At 54.5% G+C, this 21319-nt stretch overlaps 1 protein-coding gene across 2 annotated transcripts; it reads left to right on the forward strand.

The window, feature by feature from the left end:
* CHRM1 (cholinergic receptor muscarinic 1) lies at positions 1-13283 on the forward strand. 2 transcript variants are annotated; one of them, NM_214034.1, is given in 4 exon segments: positions 1-95; positions 689-856; positions 1303-1395; positions 10761-13282. In NM_214034.1, a coding segment is annotated over 1 exon segment (1383 nt). In that variant the 5' UTR covers positions 1-95; positions 689-856; positions 1303-1395; positions 10761-10841; the 3' UTR covers positions 12225-13282.
* The last annotated feature ends 8036 nt before the right edge of the window (positions 13284-21319 follow it).

Genomic DNA, 21319 nt, shown 5'->3' on the forward strand with positions numbered 1-21319 from the left:
CTCATCCCCGCAAACCAGGCACCGACCAGGCTGTGCAGCAGGAACAGAAGACAGCGCACAGCCCAGCACGCGGGGCTCGTCTGCTCAGCCCCGGGGTGGGTGCGCCAGCCCTCTGGGTCTGTTCCAAGTTGGAGCCTCTCACGTGAGGCCCAATGTGTCATTTCCAAACAGAAGAAATCGAGCTCCTTCCCAGCAGAGAGGAAGAGCAGGGTGTGGGGCTGGGTGGGTGGGCGCGTGGGCATGTGCAGGGGGCAGGGCGTGTGTGCGAGGGAAAAAATAGGCATGTGAATGCCGGGGAGTGCGTGTGTGGCAGGGCATGGTGCTCACGGGCTGGGGGCTCTAAGGTTGGGTGGGGGAAGGAGCCCCGGGAAACAGTGTGCCTGTGTGTGTGTGTGTGTGTGTGTGTGTGTGCCGCTGAGTCTGTGTGCATTGGGTGTGGGTGTTTGTCTCCCTGTATCCGCCTTCTCTCCCATTCTGGACTTTTAGCCTTCCTGGGCTCATCTTTCTCATGTCCTACCCCCTCTCTCTCAGGGCGCAAATGGGGTGCCCTGGTGGAGGAGGAGGGCAAGCTCCAGGACCCGGTCCAACCTCGGACATTGCCTGAGGCTTCCCTCCAGCTCCCCCTCCCTTCCTTTCCTCTCTTTCCTCCCTCCCTCTCTTTCTCTTCCTCCCTCCCCCCCACCCCCAGGCTGGCGTGCCAGGGGGTGGGACATGCCAATCACTGGCTGTGCCTCTCCGGCTGCCAGCACAGGGCGCAGCTCCCCCCAGGAGCCAGGTGTTTGGGTCCCTGGAGACGCCATCGGCCCCGGAGAGGCAGTGGGGCTGCCGACCCTCCAGACCCCTCTCCAGCCCCATGGTGAGTATCCCTGGGAGGAACTGGGAGGGGCTCCACCGAGGTGGGAGCAGGAGAAGCAGGATCCTGAGAGCTAGACAGGGACCTGGACTAGAAGGAAATGGGGATGGACCCCAGAGAGAGGAGGGGGCGGGGGGGGCGGTCTAGAGACCAAGGGGGCTCTGTAGCATTGGACACTGGCTGCTCCAAATACCCCGTCTCCTGGCTTTGAGCAGATACACCTAATATTTTTCTGGGGTTCAGCTGGCAAAGGAGATGGAGACCCCCTTAGGAAACTGCACCTGGAGCCAAGAAGGGGTGAGGCTGCCATGTAGCAGGCAGAGCCCCCAAATCCCACTAACGGGGGGGGGGGGGCAAGGGATAGCCAGTGCCACCAGGATCCTCTGGGAGTTTCACCACCACCCCTAATTGGGGTGCCAGTCCCAAAACCTCCTCCTCTCCTCCCTCAGGGAACCCTGAATTCCACCAGCCCCATCCACCTCCAGACCCTCCAAGATGGACTGAGCCAGGCGGCTGGCCAGATGGACAAGCCGGATGCCAAGGTGGGTGCTGGGCCAGGAGCCAGCAGGAGACCAGGCCAAGAGCTCCAGGGGTCTCAGAGGGTCGTGGACACACGGACGACCACGCTGGCCAGGGAATGTGGTCCTGATGAGTACAGGGGCCCAGAGGGGCCTTCCCATGTCCAGAGTACCTTGGGCTCCCACAGGACAGGTCTCAGTCCCATGACCAGGTAATGCATGGATACTGATGGGCACCCATGCCAAGTGCCCATCCCAGGACCCCCCCCCCAGACCCCACAATGTGGGGATGGGCTGGAGGCCAGGAGCTGATTCTTGCCGAGTTGCCAGCTCCTGAGCTGGCAGCTGGGGAGGGGTTGGGCAGCTTTCATGGGGTCACTCAGACATGATAACTTGATGGTGATCAGTGCCAGCAGGAGGGGGTTCCCCTCTGCCTGCAAAATGTACCTGCAGCGCCATCCAGACTGACCCGGGGCCTCCGGCCCAAGGGGCCGGAAGGAGTCAGACTCTCTCCTGCAGGCGGTCGGTGTCCTGTCCCCAGGTGATCAGCTGCTCACTGAGCTGTCAGATGGGAGTTAGTTATCTGCTCTCTGAGCTCAGCCACTAAGCAAGCCATGATCGCCAGCCAGTGCGATGTAGGAGGCGGGGGAGGCGGTGGTGAAATGAGGCTACAGAAGATGTGACTTGGCTCCCCGGCTGGGCCTGCAGGTCCGAGAACTGAATCCCCAAGTGCAAAGGGGAATCAGAGGGTCAAGAAGGCGCTAGGCAGAGGTCACGTCAGACTGGAAAGGTACCTCCCTGTTGTACAGATGGAGAGACTGAGGCTGAGCAAGGGGAGGGGACATGCTTATGGTCACAGAAGGGACATTTAGGGGCTTGGGCCCCATTCTCCTCACTCTCAGCGCAGCGCTGAACTCCCACCTCCCTGAGCAGGGTGACGGGGTGGCGGGGGGCGGGGGGAGCAGTGAGCTCTGTGCGCAGGAGCTCGGGCTCCTGGTGGCAGGCGGGGAGAGAGGTGGGTGAATATCGCACTGGGTTTCTGTTCTGCCGTGATGCCATGGTGATGCCTGAAAGATGGAGGAGGGAGGGAGGAGAGAGAAGAAAGGAACTGGGGAGGGGAGCACAAGGAGTAAAGAGCAGGACCATGTGGAGTGGAGGACGAGGTGGTTTCTGATGCCACCTGGCAGAGCGAGGTCTAGGGCCCAGGCTGCTAACTGCCAGGCTCTGGCATGGTCCAGCTAAAGTTGGGCAACTGGTTAAGGTCCATCAACAGTGAGAGTATTTGGCACCGATTCTAAGGCTGACGCTCCTCTTCCGGCTCAGCAGTACATTTATGAGCATTTAACTGATGGCTCCTGCCTTCCCCAGGGCTGGTTGGCACTCCCAGTGGTGACTGTTGAGCCTGAAAAGGTGATAAATTGTATCTGTTTACCCCCTCGTTTCCAAGGCCAGTTATCAGAGGTAGAAGTTTTATGTGCCTTGAATGGCTAAAGAACTGCCTTTGGAGGAAAGTTAACTCAGGGGAGAGAGCCACCTCTGACAGGCTGGCTTCTGGGTTAAGGCTCCAGCAGAAGGGACAGGTCAAGAGGCCGCTCGAGAGCAGCATCCTCGCTACATGTGTGAGGTCGCAGGTACCCAGCCCCACAGCCCCCACCTCATACCTCCTCCTCTTCCCCAGTATGGTCCGTCCTCTCCAGCCAGGGTTAGGCCAATTTCCACGTCCAGCATCACAAGATGGCTTCACTCCTCCCTCCTGAATCTCTTCCCCAGAACCCCCTCACCCTCGGCCTCCCCTTCTGCCCTCCTTGGCCAGTGGTAAGATTCAGGAAGCCCTCGTGTTCAGGAATCCTTCTCCCCAGCAATCTCTCCCCTCCCCCCCCTTCCTCTCACCAGCCAGATCCCCGGTCCCTGGGGATTGGTCCAGGGCGCTGGCGGTCAACAATCTGGCCTGCCATGCAGAGGCTCTGACCTCATCCCTTAACTCTTTGAGCCCAGGCTACTGTTTTCTTCCCCCCAACACGGACAGGCGCCATCCCACACACAGCACCTGTCCCGTCCCCTCCCGCAGCTTCCCTGTGGCAGAGGAGGCAAGGTTTCCTGGTCCATTTTACGAGGACTCTTCTTCTCCTGTGCTTTCAAGCCAGACAGGGCCTCACAGAGGGGACAAGGACCTGGCAGATGAAGGGATGCAGGCACTGTCCCAAGCAGAGGGACCACGCTCCAGAGCCGGTTCTGCCCTCACCCCACCCCACCCCCCGCAGCCCCCCAAAGGCACATCCCCATGCCGGAGGTCCTGAAGTCAACCCGGAGGACTCCTTGTGCACATTCATGGATGTCTTCCAGCTATTTAGTGAGCAACTGCTGTGTGCCAAGCCCTGGGATAAGGCAGACACAGCCCCTGCCCTGCCTCTCAGAGAGCTGCAGCTAGACCACCCCTCCCCACAGCCCCGTGATCATACATCACCCAGAAGGATGACAGATACTGTCACGTGCACACTAGCCAGATTCCAAAAGAAGGACTAATTCCTTCCTATTAACTGAATTCAAACTAGGATTTGACCAAGCTAGTGGAGGGGGTGGGCGGCAAGGAGGCTCTTGCGCGCCCCCCCCAACCCCCGACCCCAATCCCCACAAGAGCAGTTTAGAGTAAGGGTCCAAATTTGGTCCTGGAGGCAGACTCGCTGGATCCAAATCCAGATTGCATCACTGATAAACTGTAAGATCTCTAAGGTCTGAAAGCCTCGTTGCCCCTTTTGCAAATTGAAGATAATGGAACCTACTTCCCCGGGATTTGTAACAGGTCAATTAAATCACGTATATAATGCTTAGAGCCATGTCTGGTTATAGTAAGCAGTCTGTAAATATCAGTTGCTATGATAATATTAATAATATTATTAGATACTCCCAGTGACCTTCATCAGGAAGCCACAGCCCTGGGCAGAAGAGCACCTCCTGCTTCCTTTCCACTTTCCTGTACCCTAGACACCCTCAAAGGATGAGTCCCCAACCATCCCCACAAAGACTCGCCCCATCATTTCTTTCACTCAGTAATGTACAAGCCTAACCTACAACCATTCCACAGAAGGTGGGGACACCAACTTACCCAGGGTCACATAGCAAGACAAGAACAGAGACGGGGCTTGAAGCAGGGGCCATGCCAAGGACCCCTAAACTATCCCATCCACCGTGGGTGTTTTCACAGGCTATGCTGTGCAAATACCTCCAGCCCCCCTTTCAACCAGATGACTAACCCTAAGCCCCTCCTCTGTAGAAATTCTGGAGCTGCTGTAGAACCCTGGCACCCTGACTCTGAGCCCAGGGCTCATCCCCAGGGGAATCGGCCGCAATGTCTGGACACTATGTTCTCACACAACCATCATCTGGCTGAGCCCCCACTAGCCTCGAAGAGGCCGAGGGTTGCCTCCAATACAGAGCAGGGACCAGAGCAGACCTCCAGGAACCTTCTCCAGAGCAAATCACTGTCCAAGAGGGGTGCGGGGGAGGATCCCCCACTTGTGATTGTGGAGGAAAGGCAGAGTCCCTGACGGCTCTGTTCTTGGGCTGCATCCCAGTGGCTCAGAAGGCCCTGGGGGGTTGGCGAGGCCCGAGGTCCAGTTCCCAGAACCTTGACTTTTCTCCTTCCCAGCCTGGGTGGGGCACAAAGGGTCCGCCAGGTGGAAAGAACACAGGCCTTGGAGCCTGCAGGTCCAGGGCTGAGAGAAGCTAAGTGAGCCTTCAGCCTCTGCAGCATCACCTGGAGGACTTTGGTCCTTTCTGTTCAATGTCTTGAGATCTAGGTTTCAGGATCCTGTAAAATCTCCCCAGATATCAGGCTGGTCCAACTCCTCTAATGTACAAAGGAGCAATCTGGGGACCGAAGAGGGGCTGCGCCTGGGCTCTAGAGAGGAAGGGGCAGGGTGAGAGGTGGCTGAGCAGTGGATCGGAATGAGGAGTCGGGAATAATAGCAGAGGCCTTCGACTGAGTGTCATCTCAGTGCCAGGCACTCTGGTCACTATTATCCCCATCGGCTGGGGAATGCAGGGATGCAGGGAAGGAAAGGTCCAGGCGCTGCTGATGGTCACACAGCAAGGAAGGGACAGCTTGGAAATTCAAACCCAGGGCTGTGGTCCGCAATGCAGGAATTAGGGTGAGGCGAGTGAAGTACACGCCTTGGAGCAAAATTTCAGGGGAGGGGCACAAAAATACCTCCTAATCAAGATAAATAATACTGTCATGTAATATTTTTAAAAATCAAATAGCAAACTGCAGCTCCCAGGCGGTCTGTTTTTGTAAATCAAGTTTCGCCAGAGGCAGGGCCAGGGTTAGGGCGAGGCACGGGTGATGGGGTGTTTGTGCAAGTGGGGACTTAGAGCCTGTCTTGGTTTAAAAGTGTGTTTGTGATGGATGTTTCGCATGGATTTCTCTTCTTTAAATATCACATTAAAATGGGATTTTCTTGCTGACTGAGTTTGGGGCAGCTCCTTAAATTTCACACCCAAGGCAAGTGCCTCACTCACCCCACCCTAATCCTAGCCCTGCTGTGGCATAAGGACCAAGTTCAATGGCAGAGGGCTTGGTCAGCGTTGCCCCTACACAGTGCCCACAGAGACAGGAGGCCCTTGCAGCTGCAGAGGGTACAGCGTCTCAGGCCCGCAAGCTCCTCTTCTAACTCAGCCTTTGCAAGTCTTGCCCAGAGAGCTTCAGGGGAGCGGGAGGCAGGGGTTGGGGGGGGGGAGCGTTGGCTGGCTACAGAGCTGCCCCAAGGCACCCCAGGGTTGAGGCGCGGGGACCAGCAGCCAGTCTAGGAGCTGAAGACCTTGGGCTTCACAATGACTTTTTCCCCATTTTCTCTGGGCCTCAATTGCTCCACCTCTGCCACGGGCATTAAATAGCATTGAGTTCAGAATGAGATCCTGCTGCGTAGCACTGGAATCTCTGTCTAGTCTATCTAGTCATGCTCTATCACTTATGATGAAGCATGATGATATGAGAAAAAGGAATGTATACATGTATGTGTAACCGGGTCACCATGTTGTACAATGGAAAATTGACAGAACACTGTAAACCAGCTATAATGGAAAATAAAAATCGTTATTTAGGAGTTCCCGTCATGGCGCAGCGAAAACGAATCTGACTAGGAACCATGAGGTTGCAGGTTCGATCCCTGGCCTTGCTCAGTGGGTTAAGGATCCGGCGTTGCCGTGAGCTGTGGTGTAGGTCACAGACATGGCTCAGATCTGGTTTGGCTGTGGCTGTGGTGTAGGCTGGCGTCTACAGCTCCGATTAGACCCCTAGCCTGGAAACCTCCGTATGCCAAGGGTGCAGCCCTCAAAGGACAAAAGACAAAAAAAAAAAAATCATTATTTAAAAAAAAAGGGAGTTCCCGTCGTGGCACAGTGGTTAACGAATCCAACTAGGAACCATGAGGTTGCGGGTTCGGTCCCTGCCCTTGCTCAGTGGGTTAAGGATCCAGCGTTGCCGTGAGCTGTGGTGTAGGTTGCAGATGCGGCTCGGATCCCGCGTTGCTGTGGCTCTGGCGTAGGCCAGTGGCTACAGCTCCGATTAGACCCCTAGCCTGGGAACCTCCATATGCTGCGGGAGCGGCCCAAAGAAATAGCAAAAAGACAAAAAAAAAAAAAAAAAAAAAAAGGATCCGAGACTTCCCTTGTGGCCCAGTAGGTTAAGAACCCAACTAATATCCAAGAGGATGAGGGTTCAATCTCTGGCCTTGCTCAGTGGTATTGCCACAAGCTTCGGCATAGGTCAGCGGATGCGGCTCGGATCTGGCCATGCTGTGGCTGTGACGTAGGCGGCAACTACAGCTCCAATTCGACCCCCCGGCCTCGTCAAAGGGACGAGAGTTGTGAAGGGTCACCTCTCAAGGGCAGTGTCTATCAGTAGGCTCCCGGGGAAAGCCCCAGCAGGCACTGTCTGATCCCACTCCTGCCCAGCACCTGACTGGTTAAGGGAAGGGATGCAACAAAACTCAGTAAGCAAGAGCAATATTTTATTTAAATTTATTTTATTTTATTTTGTTTTGCTTTTTTAGGGTCGCACCTGCTGCATATGGAGATTCCCAAGCTAGGGGTCCAATCAGAGCTACAGATGCCAGCCTACGCCCCAAGCCACAGCAACCCCAGGATCTGAGCCCTGTCTTCAACCTACACCATAGCTCACGGCAACACCAGATCCTCGGCCTGTTGACTGAGGCCAGGGATCGAATCCGCAACCTCATGGTCCCTAGCCGGATTCGTTTCTGCTGTGCCATGATGGGAACTCCAAGAGCAATCTTATTTTAATGCAATATAATTTTAATTCAAATTGGCAAACGGTGGCCCCCCAGAGGACCATCAGTTCTTATAGTTTCTTTTTTTTTTTTTTTGTCTTTTTGCTATTTCTCGGGCCGCTCCCGTGGCATATGGAGGTTCCCAGGCTAGGGGTCGAATCGGAGCTGTAGCCACTGGCCTACGCCAGAGCCACAGCAACGCGGGATCCGAGCTGCGTCTGCGACCTACACCACAACTCATGGCAACCCCGGATCGTTAACCCACTAAGCAAGGGCAGGGACCGAACCCGCAACCTCATAGTTCCTAGTCGGATTCGTTAACCACTGTGCCACGACAGGAACTTCCTCTCATAGTTTCTTTGGAATACATTGCTTGGCGCCAATCCTGGTTCTTACCTTACCTGTGTGACCTTGTGCAAATCCTCATGCTTTTCTCGGCCTCAGTTTCTTCATCTGTAAAATGGAAAGAAGAGAAATCCCTAGATCATAGGTTCCCTGTTAAGGTTAAGTGGGACATGGAGTTCCCGTGATGGCTCAGTGGTTAACGAATCCGACTAGGAACCATGAGGTTGCGGGTTCGATCCCTGCCCTTGCTCAGTGGGTTAACGATCCGGCGTTGCCGTGAGCTCTGGTGTAGGTTGCAGACGCGGCTCGGATCCCGTGTTGCTGTGACTCTGGCGTAGGCCGGCGGCTACAGCTCCAATTCTACCCCTAGCCTGGGAACCTCCATATGCCACTGGAGCGGCCCAAGAAAAATGGCAAAAAGACAAAAAAATAATAAAATAAAATAAAGAAAAAGGTTAAGTGGGACAGGGCAGTGACCGGCACTCAGGGACACTAAATAACACTAAGTAAGAGTGATGACTGTTATTAGTAGTTGCCGTTGTCATAGTATTAGAAAAAAATTTTTTTTTGGCCACACCTGTAGCACGTGAAAGTTCCCTGGCCAGGGAACAAACCCATGCCACAGTTGTAGCAATGCTGGATCCTTAACCACTAGGCCACCAGGGAACCCCTAGAAAATGTTAAATCAAAGAAACAGCCACTTCTAGGCAGGAGGGAGCCCCTGTGGCTACTTGTGTTAAGAGGTAATGGGAATTTAGTGCTTACCATGGACCAGGGTATTCTAAGCACTTTACATCTATTGAGACTCTTTAAGCCTCACAATAATTCCTTGATTTATTAACTAGGGACTAGCATTATCCCCATTTTTTTCTTTCTTTCTTTCTTTCTTCCTTTCTTTTTTTTTTTTTTTTTTTTTGGTCTTTTTTGTCTTTTTAGGGCCGCACCCACAGCATGTGGAGGTTCCCAGGCTAGGGGTCATTATCAGAGCTACACTTGCCAGCCTACGCCACAGCCACAACAACACAGGATCCGAGCCACATCTGCAACCTATACCACAGCACAGCAATGCTGGATCCTTAACCCACAGAGCAAGGCTAGAGATCGAACCTGTGTCCTTGTGGATACTAGTCAGGATCATTAACTGCTGAACCATGACGGGAACTCCATCCCCATTTTTCAGTTGAGGAAACCAAGGCACAGAAGAGTTATATCACTGGCGGAGACCACACCCCCAGTACAGGGCATCATCTGGACTCAAATGCAGAGTCTACCTCCAGAGTCCAGATCTTTCCACCAGGAGGTCCCTTGTGCCCGCTCACGTCCAGATTATCCCAGACACACAAGCACAGACCATCACAGCCTTTCTTGCCCGTTCTGCCACACTCTGTGAACTCCTCAGGCTGAGAGTCGCTGTCATGCACCGACGGTCCCCCTCCCTCAAGCCACACACTCCGGGTCACATGCCACCACAGCCACACACCACCGAGGCAGCGCCCCCCTCACGGGCACAGGACTCCAGTCTTTCTGTCTCAGATCAGGTGGGCATGGTGGGCCCCCGGCCCAGCGTCTCTCTCTGAAGCCACAGCTGCAGGTAGGAGGAGACCCCAGTCTCTTTAACAAACGGATGGATGCTTGAAGCCCAGAACAGGAAGGAACCAGCCAAAACACATAGCAGCAAGGCCATGGCTGAGCGAGGGGGGCCTCTGCCTGGCTAGTAGTCGCTAGGAGTCCTGGCTTTTCTCCTACCCACCCTTAGTGTTTGGGCTGGACTCCAGCTTCCGAAAAAGTCGGGGGGATCTTCCCACCCCCCCGTGTTGCCCCCCCACTCAGCTGGGGCCTGGGAACAGAGTGGGGAGGTGGGGGCCTCCCACGCCCCATCTGGGGCCAGACCCCCGCTTATCTGGGAGCTGAGGCCCTCGCCTCTGCTGCCTGCTTTTCTCCAGATCTTTTTACCCCAGCCCAACCTTCCCTGCGGCCCTCATAGCAGGTCCGATCCAGTCCCAAACACCTCCCTCCTTTCTGTCTCTCTCTGTCTCTCTATCACACACACACACACACACACACACACACACCCCGCCCCTCTGCTCCCATCTCTTTCCACTGTCGTCTCCGGAGTCCTCCCCTGCCTTCCCATCTCTCCTTACTTGATAGAAGAATCCCCCTAGATCTTCACATAGCCCAAGAATGAGCGAGAGAAGGGGTTCTGCTCACTCACCACCTGTGTCACGGTGACCAGGCCCTGGAGCTGCTCAGAGCCGCGGTTGCCTCAGTGAGATGGGAATCATAAGAGACCTTCCTCCTACAAATGTTCAACAATTAAATTAGATAATTCAATTAAGTGCTTAGCACTGTGTCTGGCATGTAGTAACTACTCAGTAAATGAGAGCTCTAATAAAATTGAGTGAAATGCTTTGAAAATTTGGCAGTACCGTATACAAAGCGAGTCTCCCCACTGCTGCCACATGAGTTAAGCAAGACAAGCATTAGTGGCAATTTCCCGATGAGAAAATTGAGGCTCAGAGTCTGACTGCTGAAGCTGGAAGGAGGACTCGGGTCTCTGGATTCCAAGGGCATCCCCCTCCCCCGCCACCCCCCCCCCCCGCCCCGTGCTGCTGGTAAGCCCGTTCCTTCGTGGCTGGGAAAGTGCATTAGCGATGACCGGGTGTGGGCACCAGGAAGCGGGGGTGGCGCTGTCTGGCCTGCCAGCTCTGCCAAACGTCCAGCAGCCCACGCCAAGCCCGCATTCTCTCTTTTCAGGCGACCACCACCCCTGAGGAAGCCCCGGCCTGTGCCTAGAGGAAGGGGCTGCCCACCCCGACCCCGACCCCACCCAGCACCATGAATACCTCCGCCCCGCCCGCCGTCAGCCCCAACATCACCGTCCTGGCCCCGGGGAAGGGTCCCTGGCAAGTGGCCTTCATTGGGATCACCACGGGCCTCCTGTCACTGGCCACGGTGACGGGCAACCTCCTGGTGCTCATCTCCTTCAAGGTCAACACCGAGCTCAAGACGGTCAACAACTACTTCCTGCTGAGCCTGGCCTGCGCTGACCTCATCATCGGCACCTTCTCCATGAACCTCTACACCACGTACCTGCTCATGGGCCACTGGGCTCTGGGCACGCTGGCCTGCGACCTCTGGCTGGCCCTGGACTACGTGGCCAGCAACGCCTCGGTCATGAACCTGCTGCTCATCAGCTTTGACCGCTACTTCTCCGTGACCCGGCCCCTGAGCTACCGCGCCAAGCGCACCCCCCGCCGGGCAGCCCTGATGATCGGCCTGGCCTGGCTGGTCTCCTTCGTCCTCTGGGCCCCGGCCATCCTCTTTTGGCAGTACCTGGTGGGGGAGCGGACGGTGCTGGCCGGGCAGTGCTATATCCAGTTCCTCTCCCAGCCCATCATCACCTTTGGCACGGCCATGGCCGCCTTCTACCTCCCTGTCACGGTCATGTGCACACTCTACTGGCGCATCTACCGGGAGACAGAGAACCGGGCCCGGGAGCTGGCGGCCCTGCAGGGCTCCGAGACGCCGGGGAAGGGGGGCGGCAGCAGCAGCAGCTCAGAGCGGTCCCAGCCGGGGGCCGAGGGCTCCCCGGAGACCCCTCCGGGGCGCTGCTGCCGCTGCTGCCGGGCCCCCCGGCTGCTCCAGGCCTACAGCTGGAAGGAGGAAGAGGAGGAGGATGAAGGCTCCATGGAGTCCCTCACCTCCTCGGAGGGCGAGGAGCCCGGCTCCGAAGTGGTGATCAAGATGCCCATGGTGGACCCCGAGGCGCAGGCGCCCGCCAAGCAGCCGCCCCGGAGCTCCCCGAATACGGTCAAGAGGCCGACCCGGAAGGGGCGCGAGCGAGCGGGCAAGGGCCAGAAGCCCCGCGGGAAGGAGCAGTTGGCCAAGCGGAAGACCTTCTCGCTGGTCAAGGAGAAGAAGGCGGCTCGGACCCTGAGCGCCATCCTGCTGGCCTTCATCGTCACCTGGACGCCGTACAACATCATGGTGCTGGTGTCCACGTTCTGCAAGGACTGTGTCCCCGAGACCCTGTGGGAGCTGGGCTACTGGCTGTGCTACGTCAACAGCACCATCAACCCCATGTGCTACGCGCTCTGCAACAAAGCCTTCCGGGACACCTTCCGCCTGCTGCTGCTCTGCCGCTGGGACAAGCGTCGCTGGCGCAAGATTCCCAAGCGCCCCGGCTCTGTGCACCGCACCCCCTCCCGCCAGTGCTGATGGCCCCCTCGCCTGCATCCCTCCACCCCAGGCCCTGGTAGAAAGCAGGCAGGGGCTGGGACCTGAGACCCAGGGCCCTGCTCAGGCCTCACCGGGCTTCCCCGGGCCCTCGGTCACCTTCCTGCACAGCCCAGAGAGACCCGGCCAACGTTCCAAACTTTGCTGTCCCCAGGCAGGGAGGGGGGACCCGGGGAACTGGTTTTTCTGTTCCCTGCTGGATAGGAATGGGCTCTTCACCAGGAAGAAGCCCCGGGAGGAGGATCCGGGCTTCAGATCTTGTTTGTGTTTGGGCAGGAAGTCCTTCCAGAGCCCGCAGGGCAGGCCAGAAGAAAGAAGGTTTAACCGCGCAGTCAGCCTCGGGCCAATGGCTGGCCTGGACTGAGTGGGAGATGGCACGCCCTGCCAGCAGGGGACTGACCCCAACCGCTGAGAGAAAAGCTTGGCTCAGAGGGAGTTTCCCCCGGCTGGGGACCCCCTCCCTCCCAGACACAGCCCACCGTGCTGGGCCCTAGGCACACTCCAGAATGGTCATCTTCCCTGCACAGGTCCCCAGAGGGTCCCTATGTCTGAATGTCCAAGCGTCAGCAGGACAATGACACACCAGAGGGGACCTAGTGGGGTCGGTCACACGTCAAGTCCCAAGGCAGCAGCAGGACCAGGCGCCAGGTGTCCCGACGGTCCCACTATGTCATTTCCCTGGGAGTGAGGGGCAGGGGGGCCTGCCGTCCAGCCCCACACCGATCCCCCCCGCCCCAGAGAAACGCTCGGTCCCTCCCTCCCTGGCTCACAGACGCTGCCTGGCTGGATCTCCTCCATCAGATTTCTAGCCAGGCCTCCTGCATGCTGCCTGCCTCTGGCCCCACCCCACGCCGGCCTGGCTCGGCCTGGCCCCATGTGTTCCTTCCTTCCAACAGGTCCTCCCCTGGGAGCTTCCCCCATCCGACCCGTGCATGGCCTCCCAGCCACCCTTATCTCCAGGCCCAGCCTGGCTCCCCCAAATGTTCTTTCCTCCCAACCTCAGCAAGTGCTGAGTCTGTGAATAAAGCCACATAACCAGCAGGTGCTAAGAGGCCTTCTTCCCTGTGTGGGCTTGAGGACCTGGTCTTAAGCCAGGGCAGGATGGGGCAGGGAGGGCCCAAGTCCCATGAGAAACGGGCCACTGCCCTGAGGGTGGTCCCAGGAAGGGCAGCACCATGTGGCTGGATCTACTGAAACCTGTGGGCCCCACATCTGGGGTCGCCTGCTCAGGTGAGTGGGGCTGTGATGGGCCAAGCTGGCTATGCTGGAAGTAGGGAGTCGGTGAAATAAACTGCCCCTGCCTAGGGGTTCCTGTTGTGGCTCAGAGGGTTAAGAACCCGACTCGTATCCATGAGCATGCGGGTTTGATCCCTGGCCTCTCTCAGTGGGTTAAGGATCTGGCATTGCAGTGGCTGTGGTGTGGGCCGGCAGCTGCAGCTCCGATTCAACCCCTAGCCCAGGAACCTTCATATGCCATGGGTGCAGCCATAAAAAAAAAGAAGAAGAAGAGGAAACTTCTTTTTTATTTTATTTTATTTATTTTTTTGGCTGCCACACAGCATGCAGAAATTCCTCCGGCCAGGGGTCAAACCTGTGCCACAAGCAGCAACCCAAGTGGCAACAGTAACAGTGCTGGATCCATAACCTGCTGTATAGTTGGTTTACAATGTTGAGAGAAGAGGAAACTTCTTCTTCCACAGCCCAGCACATTCTTCATCAGCTTTGCCGACATGGGGCTGCTCCACCCTTGGGGAGAACAGAACTGGTCCAAAGCCCCATTTACAGATGGGGAAACCAAGTCCCAGTGACCCAGGAGGACCTTTCAAAGTAACCCCCCAAAACAACACCCAGATTTCCAGGAAATTCACGGCCCCTCAACACACTCCTCAAAAGGGCCCCTCAGGCCAGGTGAGAAGGTACTTCATTTGGGAGACGGCCCCAAAGCCGAAAGCTGTTAATCCCACAGCAAAGAGCAGTGGTTCTCACCGTGTGGCTGTCCTTAGGTGTCCTCAAGGCCACGCACAGGCTCAGTCTTTCGCTAGGACACAGAACTTAGCAAAGCTGGGAAACTCGGAGTTCCCACTGTGGCTCAGCAGTAACGAACCCAACTCGTATCCATGAGGATGGGGGTTCGATCCCTCAGAGGGTTAAGGATCCAGCGTTGCTATGAGTTGTGGTGTAGGTCGCAGATACAGCTTGGATCCTGTGCTGCTGTAGCTGTGGTGTAGGCTGGCAGCTATGGCTCCGATTCAACCCCTAGTCTGGGAACTTCCATATGCCGTGGGTGCAACCCTAAAAAGATCCCCCCCCTCAAAAAAAAAGCTATTAAACTATTGGTTACAATTTCTTACCGTGAAAGGGTGAAAGGATATGCATTAAAGTCAGGAAGGGATAAAAACGCCCAGGCAGAGCTGGGAGCTTCCACTTGTCCCGTGTCCCAGTGGAGTCATGGGAACGGCACTTAATTCTTCCAGCAACAGAGTTGCCAACCAAGAAACACAGTTTACAGCTGCATGAAGTAGTGCCGACCAGGCAATTTCAGCCAAGTCTTGGTGTCCTGTGTTTACAGGAGGCGGCTGACCATCCGCATGGCTGACCTTAGTTCTTTAGTTACTGCAGCCCCTCTAGAGCTTACACTGATAGCAAGAGGCCCGTGGCCACCAGGTAAGCAAAACCTTCTCATCAGGCAGGATGTTCCAAGGGTTTAGGGGTTGTCTCCCAGGAGCCAGGCAAGGGACACATCTCTCCCTAGAATACGGGGGGTTTGGACAACCCAGACTTGCTGAGTTACTCCTTCAGTCTACTGTGGTCCTGACCGTAGCATCGGTATCACCTGGGAACTTAAATATATAAGTTCTCAGGGTCACCCCAGATTTACTGAACTAAAAACTCTAGAGGTGGAGTCCAGCCATCTGTTTCAACAAGCCATCCAGGTGACTGTAATGCAGGCTAAAATTTGAGAGAGGGTGGCCTAGAGGAATGAGGTCCTGGGTAAGACCAAACCCTTACAGAGAGAGAGAGAGAGAAGATTCACCCCACACCCAGCTGTCAGGACTCCAGAATCCTTTGAAAAGGCAGCTTTTTCACTATGGGCAGGGCCAGTCCACTCAAGACGTAGAAAGGAGTTCCTGTCGTGGCTCAGTGGTTAACGAATCTGACTACGAACCATGAGGTTGTGAGTTTGATCCCTGGCCTCGCTCAGTGGGGTAAGGATCTGGCGTTGCCGTGAGCTGTGGTGTAGGTCGCAGACACGGCTAGGATCTGGCGTTGCTGTGGCTCTGTCATAGGCTGGCGGCTACAGCTTCAATTAGTCCCTTAGCCTGGGAACCTCCAAATGCTGCGGGAGCAGCCACAGAAAAGGCAAAAGGGAAAAAAAAAAAAAAAAAAAGGAGGATGAGGGGGACAGCAGGAAAAGCACCTCAATGGCTCTATGATCAGTGTTAACCACAGGACCAAGCTGCTCACAGGGGAAGGCCGGACACCAAGTCGCACCTTGCCCCCTGCTCCCCCCGCCTGGGCTTCAAAGTGTTCAGAGTCCCAACATCCCAGCCCAGGGAGAAGAAACAGGGCTTGGGGAAAGGAATAGGGGCCAGGGGAGTGTGCAATCCAGGAAGGCTTCCCAGAGATGGTGTCTGTGCCCTGAAAGCAAGATCCCTGCAGATCCAGCTGCCGGAAGATAGAGGAGGTGGTGGGTGTGAGCCCGGCCAGAGAGGGTGGCTGAACAGGCATCATCCAACTCCAAACACTGCACCCCCTCCCGCTTTGATCGAGTCTCTTGCGGGCCCCAGAAACAAGGGTGTTTTTTGTGCCTGAACAGGAAGTAGGGAAAGAATGAGGAGGCTTTGTGAATGCAGGTTGGAGCAGACCTAGAGAAGGGGGCCGGTTAGGGCTATTTCTCCTCCCGCCGGCCCCCACCCCTCCAGTGCCATCGTGTCACCTCAGCGCCATCTGCAGGCAATCAAGGGAATAGCCCTGCCGAGAAAGGAGGCGCTTAGAACCTGCCTTGGCCGCATCCCAGAGAACAAGACCGCAGGACAAATGATAGAGAAGGTGGTCTTGGCAACCTCGGCAGGGCCCCGAAGGATCAGCCCACTTGGTGGATACTACTCTGAGGCAGGCCTTACCCCCCTCCAGGGTGCCAGCCTCACGGGTCAGCTAGGAGATGGAGGAGGGGAGACTTGGCCCCTGGACAATTCCGTATTCTCCTGGGTCTCTCCCAGGCTTTTAGAATCCTCAGTTTCCTTTTTTGGAGCCTGGCTCTGATTTTACATACCTGGTGCTGACCCAACTGGAAATTCTTTTGTTGCTGTTGTTGTTGTTGTTGCTTTTCAGGGCTTCACTTGAGGCATACAGAGCTTCCCAGGCTAGGGGTCAAATCGGAGTAACAGCTGCTGGCCTTTGCCACAGCCAGAGCAACGCTGGACCCAAGTGGGGTCTGCAACCTACACCACTGCTCACGGCAACGCCAGATCCTTAACCCGTGAGTGAGGCCAGGGATCAAACCCACATCTTCATGGATACTAGTGGGATTTCTGCTGTGCCACAATGGAAACTCCCCAACTGGAAATTCTAACAAGTATCTGCTTCCTTTCATAGCACCTAAGATGTGTCAGGCACCCCTCACCAGCCTCCAGGCTCTAAAGAGTTTGAGGTGATGTTTTTGTCCTTAGCATCTTTGGTGACACATACGAACTGCATAAAGTCTGATCCAGGGATCAGACATACACACACAAAGTAGACCTGGGAACTGTTCTCACTCTCCCCTCCCAGTCACCTAAGCTACAGCTATGGCAACGTCTTTTACTTTTTCTTTTTCTTTTTCTTTTTTTTTTTTGGTTTTGCTTTTTAGGGTCGCACTTGCGGCATATGGAAGTTCTCAGGCTAGGAGTTGAATCGGAGCTATAGCTGTTGGCCTACACCACAACCACAGCAATGCAGGGTCCAAGCCACGTCTGCAAACTACACCACAGCTCAAAGCAATGCTGGATCCCTGACCCATTGAGCAAGGTCAGGGTTCAAACCAGCATCCTCATGGATACTGGTTGCCACAACTGCCAACGCCAGATCTTTAACCCACTGTGCTAGGCCAGGGATGGAACCTGCGTTCCAAAACACCACTGACCCCTGTTGTGCCACAGCAGGAATTCCAAAAGATATTTTTTAGGTACTTATATATTATACAGACTTGGTGGCAAAAATCCAATTCTGCCATTGGAGTCAAAAGCAGTCATGAACAACACCCAAGTACATGGAGTTCCCGTTGTGGCTCAATGGGTTAAGAACCTGACATAGTGTCGATGAGCTTGCAGGTGCAATCCCTGTCCTTGTTCAGTGGGTTAAGGATCCAGCTTTGCTGTGGCATAGGCTTCAGCTTGCAGCTCTGATTCAACCGCTAGCCTGGGAACTTCCATATGTCGCAGGTGCAGCCCTAAAAAGAAAGGAAAAAAAAAAATATATATATATATATATATAGGTAAATGAACATGGCAATGTTCCAATAAAACTTGATTTTTTAAAAAATGAGTGAATGAGTGAAAGATAAAGGTAAACAAAATGGAAAAATGGGATCAGCCCATGGAAGTGAGGTAGCGGATTGGCCTGTCCTGAGGCCCAGTTGAAATAGCATCAGCCCCAGTCAGCATTCCCCAGTGGCAGATGCTTCTGCATTCCAAGGCTGCTCCACAAATTCTATGAAGAGGCACCCAGGGAGTTCCCTGGCAGTCTAGTCCTTAGCACTTGGTGCTTTCAACACTGCAACCTGGTCTGAGAATTGTCCCTGGTCTGAGAACTGACATTCCACATCAAGCCACTGCACACTGCAGCCAAAAAATTAAAAATAAAATAGCTATAAAGAGAAAACAGGAAGGAGGTTGTAGGATAGAAAATATTATTCTTGGAGTTCTCTTTGAGGCTCGGCAGAAATGAACCTGACAAGTAGCCCCAAGGATGCAGATTTGATCCCCGGCCTCACTCACTGGGTTAAGGATCCGGCAATGCTATGAGCTGTGTTATGGGTCGCAGACCTGGCTCAGATCTGGTGTTGCTGTGACTGTGGTGTAGGCTGGAAGCTGGAGATTTGATTTGATCCTAGCCTGGGAGCCTCCATATGCTACAGGTGAGGCTCTAAAAAAAAAAAAAAGAATAGTCTTTTGACTTGTTTTTCAGCCATTTAAAAATGCAAAATCCACGAGTTCCCGTTGTGGCGCAGTGGTTAACGAATCTGACTAGGAACCATGAGGTTGTGAGTTAAATCCCTGGCCTCTCTCCATGGGTTAAGGATCTGGTGTTGCTGTGGCTGTGGTGTAGGCTGGCGGCTACAGCTCTGATTAGACCCCTAGCCTGGGAGCCTCCATATGCCATGGGTGGGGCCCTAGAAAAGGCAAAAAGACAAAAAAAAAAAATGCAAAATCCATTCCTAGCTTACAGGGGGTACAGACCCACAGGCTGTAGTTTGCAACCCCTGCCTTAATCAGTCCCATGCTTCAGCCAAAGTGCTTTTGCCAAAAGTATAGATCTGAGAGTTCCTGTTGTGGCTCAGTGAGTTAAGAACACGACATGGTGTTCATGAGGTTGCTGGTTCAATCCCTGGCCTCGCTCAGGGGGTTAAGGACCTGACATTCCCCAAAACTGCATCATAGGCAGATGCAGCTCAGAGCCTGTGTTGCTTTGGCTGTGGTGTAGGCTGGCAGCTGCCACTCTGATTCAACCCCTGGCCTGGGAACCTCCATATGCTGCAGCTGTGGCCATGAAAAGAAAAATAAAATAAAATAATACATAAAGGAGTTCCCGTCTGGCTCAGTGGTTAACGAATCCAACTAGGAACCATGAGGTTTCGGGTCTGATCCCTGGCCTTGCTCAGTGGGTTAAGGATCCCGCGTTGCTGTGGCTCTGGCATAGGCTGGCAGCTACAGCTCCGATTAGACCCCTAGCCTGGGAACCTCCATACGCCTCGGGTGAGGCCCTAAAAAGCAAAAAAAAAAAAAAAAAAAAAGGACACTCCTTCTTCTCTTCCAGAAAATTCTAAGGGATTTAGGAGGGCTGTGTCAGGAACCAGGATCAAAAACCAAATCCTAGGAGTTCCCGTTGTGGCGCAGTGGTTGACAAATCCGACTAGGAACCATGAGGTTGCAGGTTCGATCCCTGGCCTTGCTCAGTGGGTCGGGGATCCGGCGTTGCCGTGAGCTGTGGTGTAGGTTGCAGACGCAGCTCGGATCCCGCATTGCAGTGGCTTCAGCTCCGATTCGACCCCTAGTCTGGGAACCTCCATATGCCGCGAGAGGGGCCCAAGAAATGGCAAAAAGACCACACACACAAAAAAAAGAAAAAGACATCCTAGAACAAAAGATGCCCCCAGCACCCCTATCATTCAAGAAATGCCAAGGCGAGAGTTTCGGAGCCAGAGTTTGTGAACCTGGGCAAATGGCTTCATTGTTCCTGTCCCCAGTGTCCTTGTCTGTAAAAGAGGTTTAATCAGACGGGGCCAGTCGGATACGAAAACCTCAGAAAGCACCGGCTTCCCTCCCGCCCCTACAGTCTTAACGTCTCTTTCTCCTGCTCCTCTGCCTCTGCCCAGCCAAGGATGGGGCCCACACGTTAACCCTCAGGTTCGGTAAAGTATTGCACACACGTTCTGTGATATAGTAGATAGCAAATCATTATTACGTTATATTTTTGCTACCGTAATCAGCTGGGAGCCAGACAGGAAGCCTATAGGTTTTTCGACTCCTAGTACCATTCTTTCCCCCTGAAATGTGAACAGACTCTCTTTTCAAATCTCAAAAGTCCTGCCAGGAGTTCCCTGGCAGCCTAGCGGTTAAGGATCAGGCATTGTCATGGCTGTGGCACAGGTTCGATCCCTGGCCCAGGAACTTCTGCCTGTCATGGGCTCAGCCAAAAAAATCCCTTGAGATGGATGGCACTGTCCCTATCTGTGATGTAATGAAAAATCTATATTTGATCTTCCTCCCCAGTTCCTGACACAGAGCTTCTAGATCCCTTGGAATTTCCTGAGCTCTTGGTGAAAGGAATGCCTTTCGTTCTTCACAGGGAGACCATTTCAATCTTTTGAGTTTATACTAATGAGGGGACACAAAGGGGGCCCTGGAGAGCTTCAGAATGGGGGCTGGCTGCCAGAGGAACCCATTTTGTGAGTAGAGGGCTGGACTTTCCAGCCCCACCAGTGACCCCTGGGGAGGGGACAGGGGCTGGAGAGTGAGCTCAGTCAGGCCGAATAATGGAGCTTCAGGAAAAACCCTTGAACCACAGAGTCTGGAGCTTCCAGGCGGGTATACACAGCTAGGTGCTGGGAGGTGACTCGCCTGGAGAGGGCGTGGAACATATGCCCACACCTTGCGCCCTGTACGTCTCTTCTATTTGGCTGTTCCTGAGTGGCAAATCTTCTTTCTTTTTTTTCTTTTTCTTTTTTTTTTTTTCTTTTCTGTCTTTTTAGGGTCACACCTGCAGCATACGAAAGTTCCCAGGCTAGGGGTCAAACTGGAGCTGAAGCTGCCAGCCTACACCACAGCCAGAGCAATGCCAGATCTGAGCCACATCTTCGACCTACACTGCAGCTCATGGCAATGGCGGATCCTTAACCCACTGAGCAAGGCCAGGGATCGAACCCACATCTTCTTGGATACTAGTTGGGTTCTTTACTGCTGAGCCACAAGGGGAACACCCTTGAGTTGTAGCTTTTCTAATAAACTGGTAGTACTGGAGTTCCTGTGGTGGCGCAGTGGTTAACAAATCTGACTAGGAACCATGAGGTGGCAGGTTCGATCCCTGGCCTCGCTCAGTGGGTTAAGGATCCAGCGTTGCTGTGAGCTGGGGTGTAGGTCACAGACGTGGCCCTAGAAAAGTCAAAAAGGCAAAAAAAATAAAAAATAAAATAAAATAAACTGGTAATACTAAGTAAAGCACTTTCCAGAGTTGAGTTGAGTTTTCCTAGAGAATAATGGGAGTTGTAGGAATGCCCTGAATATATAGCACCCTTGACAACCGGGGACTTACAGCTGGCACCTCAAATGGGGACAGTCTTGGAGGAACAAGCCCTTAATTGGAGGTGCTGGCTCTAATTC

Source organism: Sus scrofa, chromosome 2 (assembly GCF_054392235.1).
Source record: "Sus scrofa isolate SSC_HxYL_T2T_F1_AM1 chromosome 2, Sscrofa_HxYL_maternal_Yorkshire_Landrace_v2.0, whole genome shotgun sequence".
NCBI lineage: Eukaryota > Metazoa > Chordata > Mammalia > Artiodactyla > Suidae > Sus > Sus scrofa.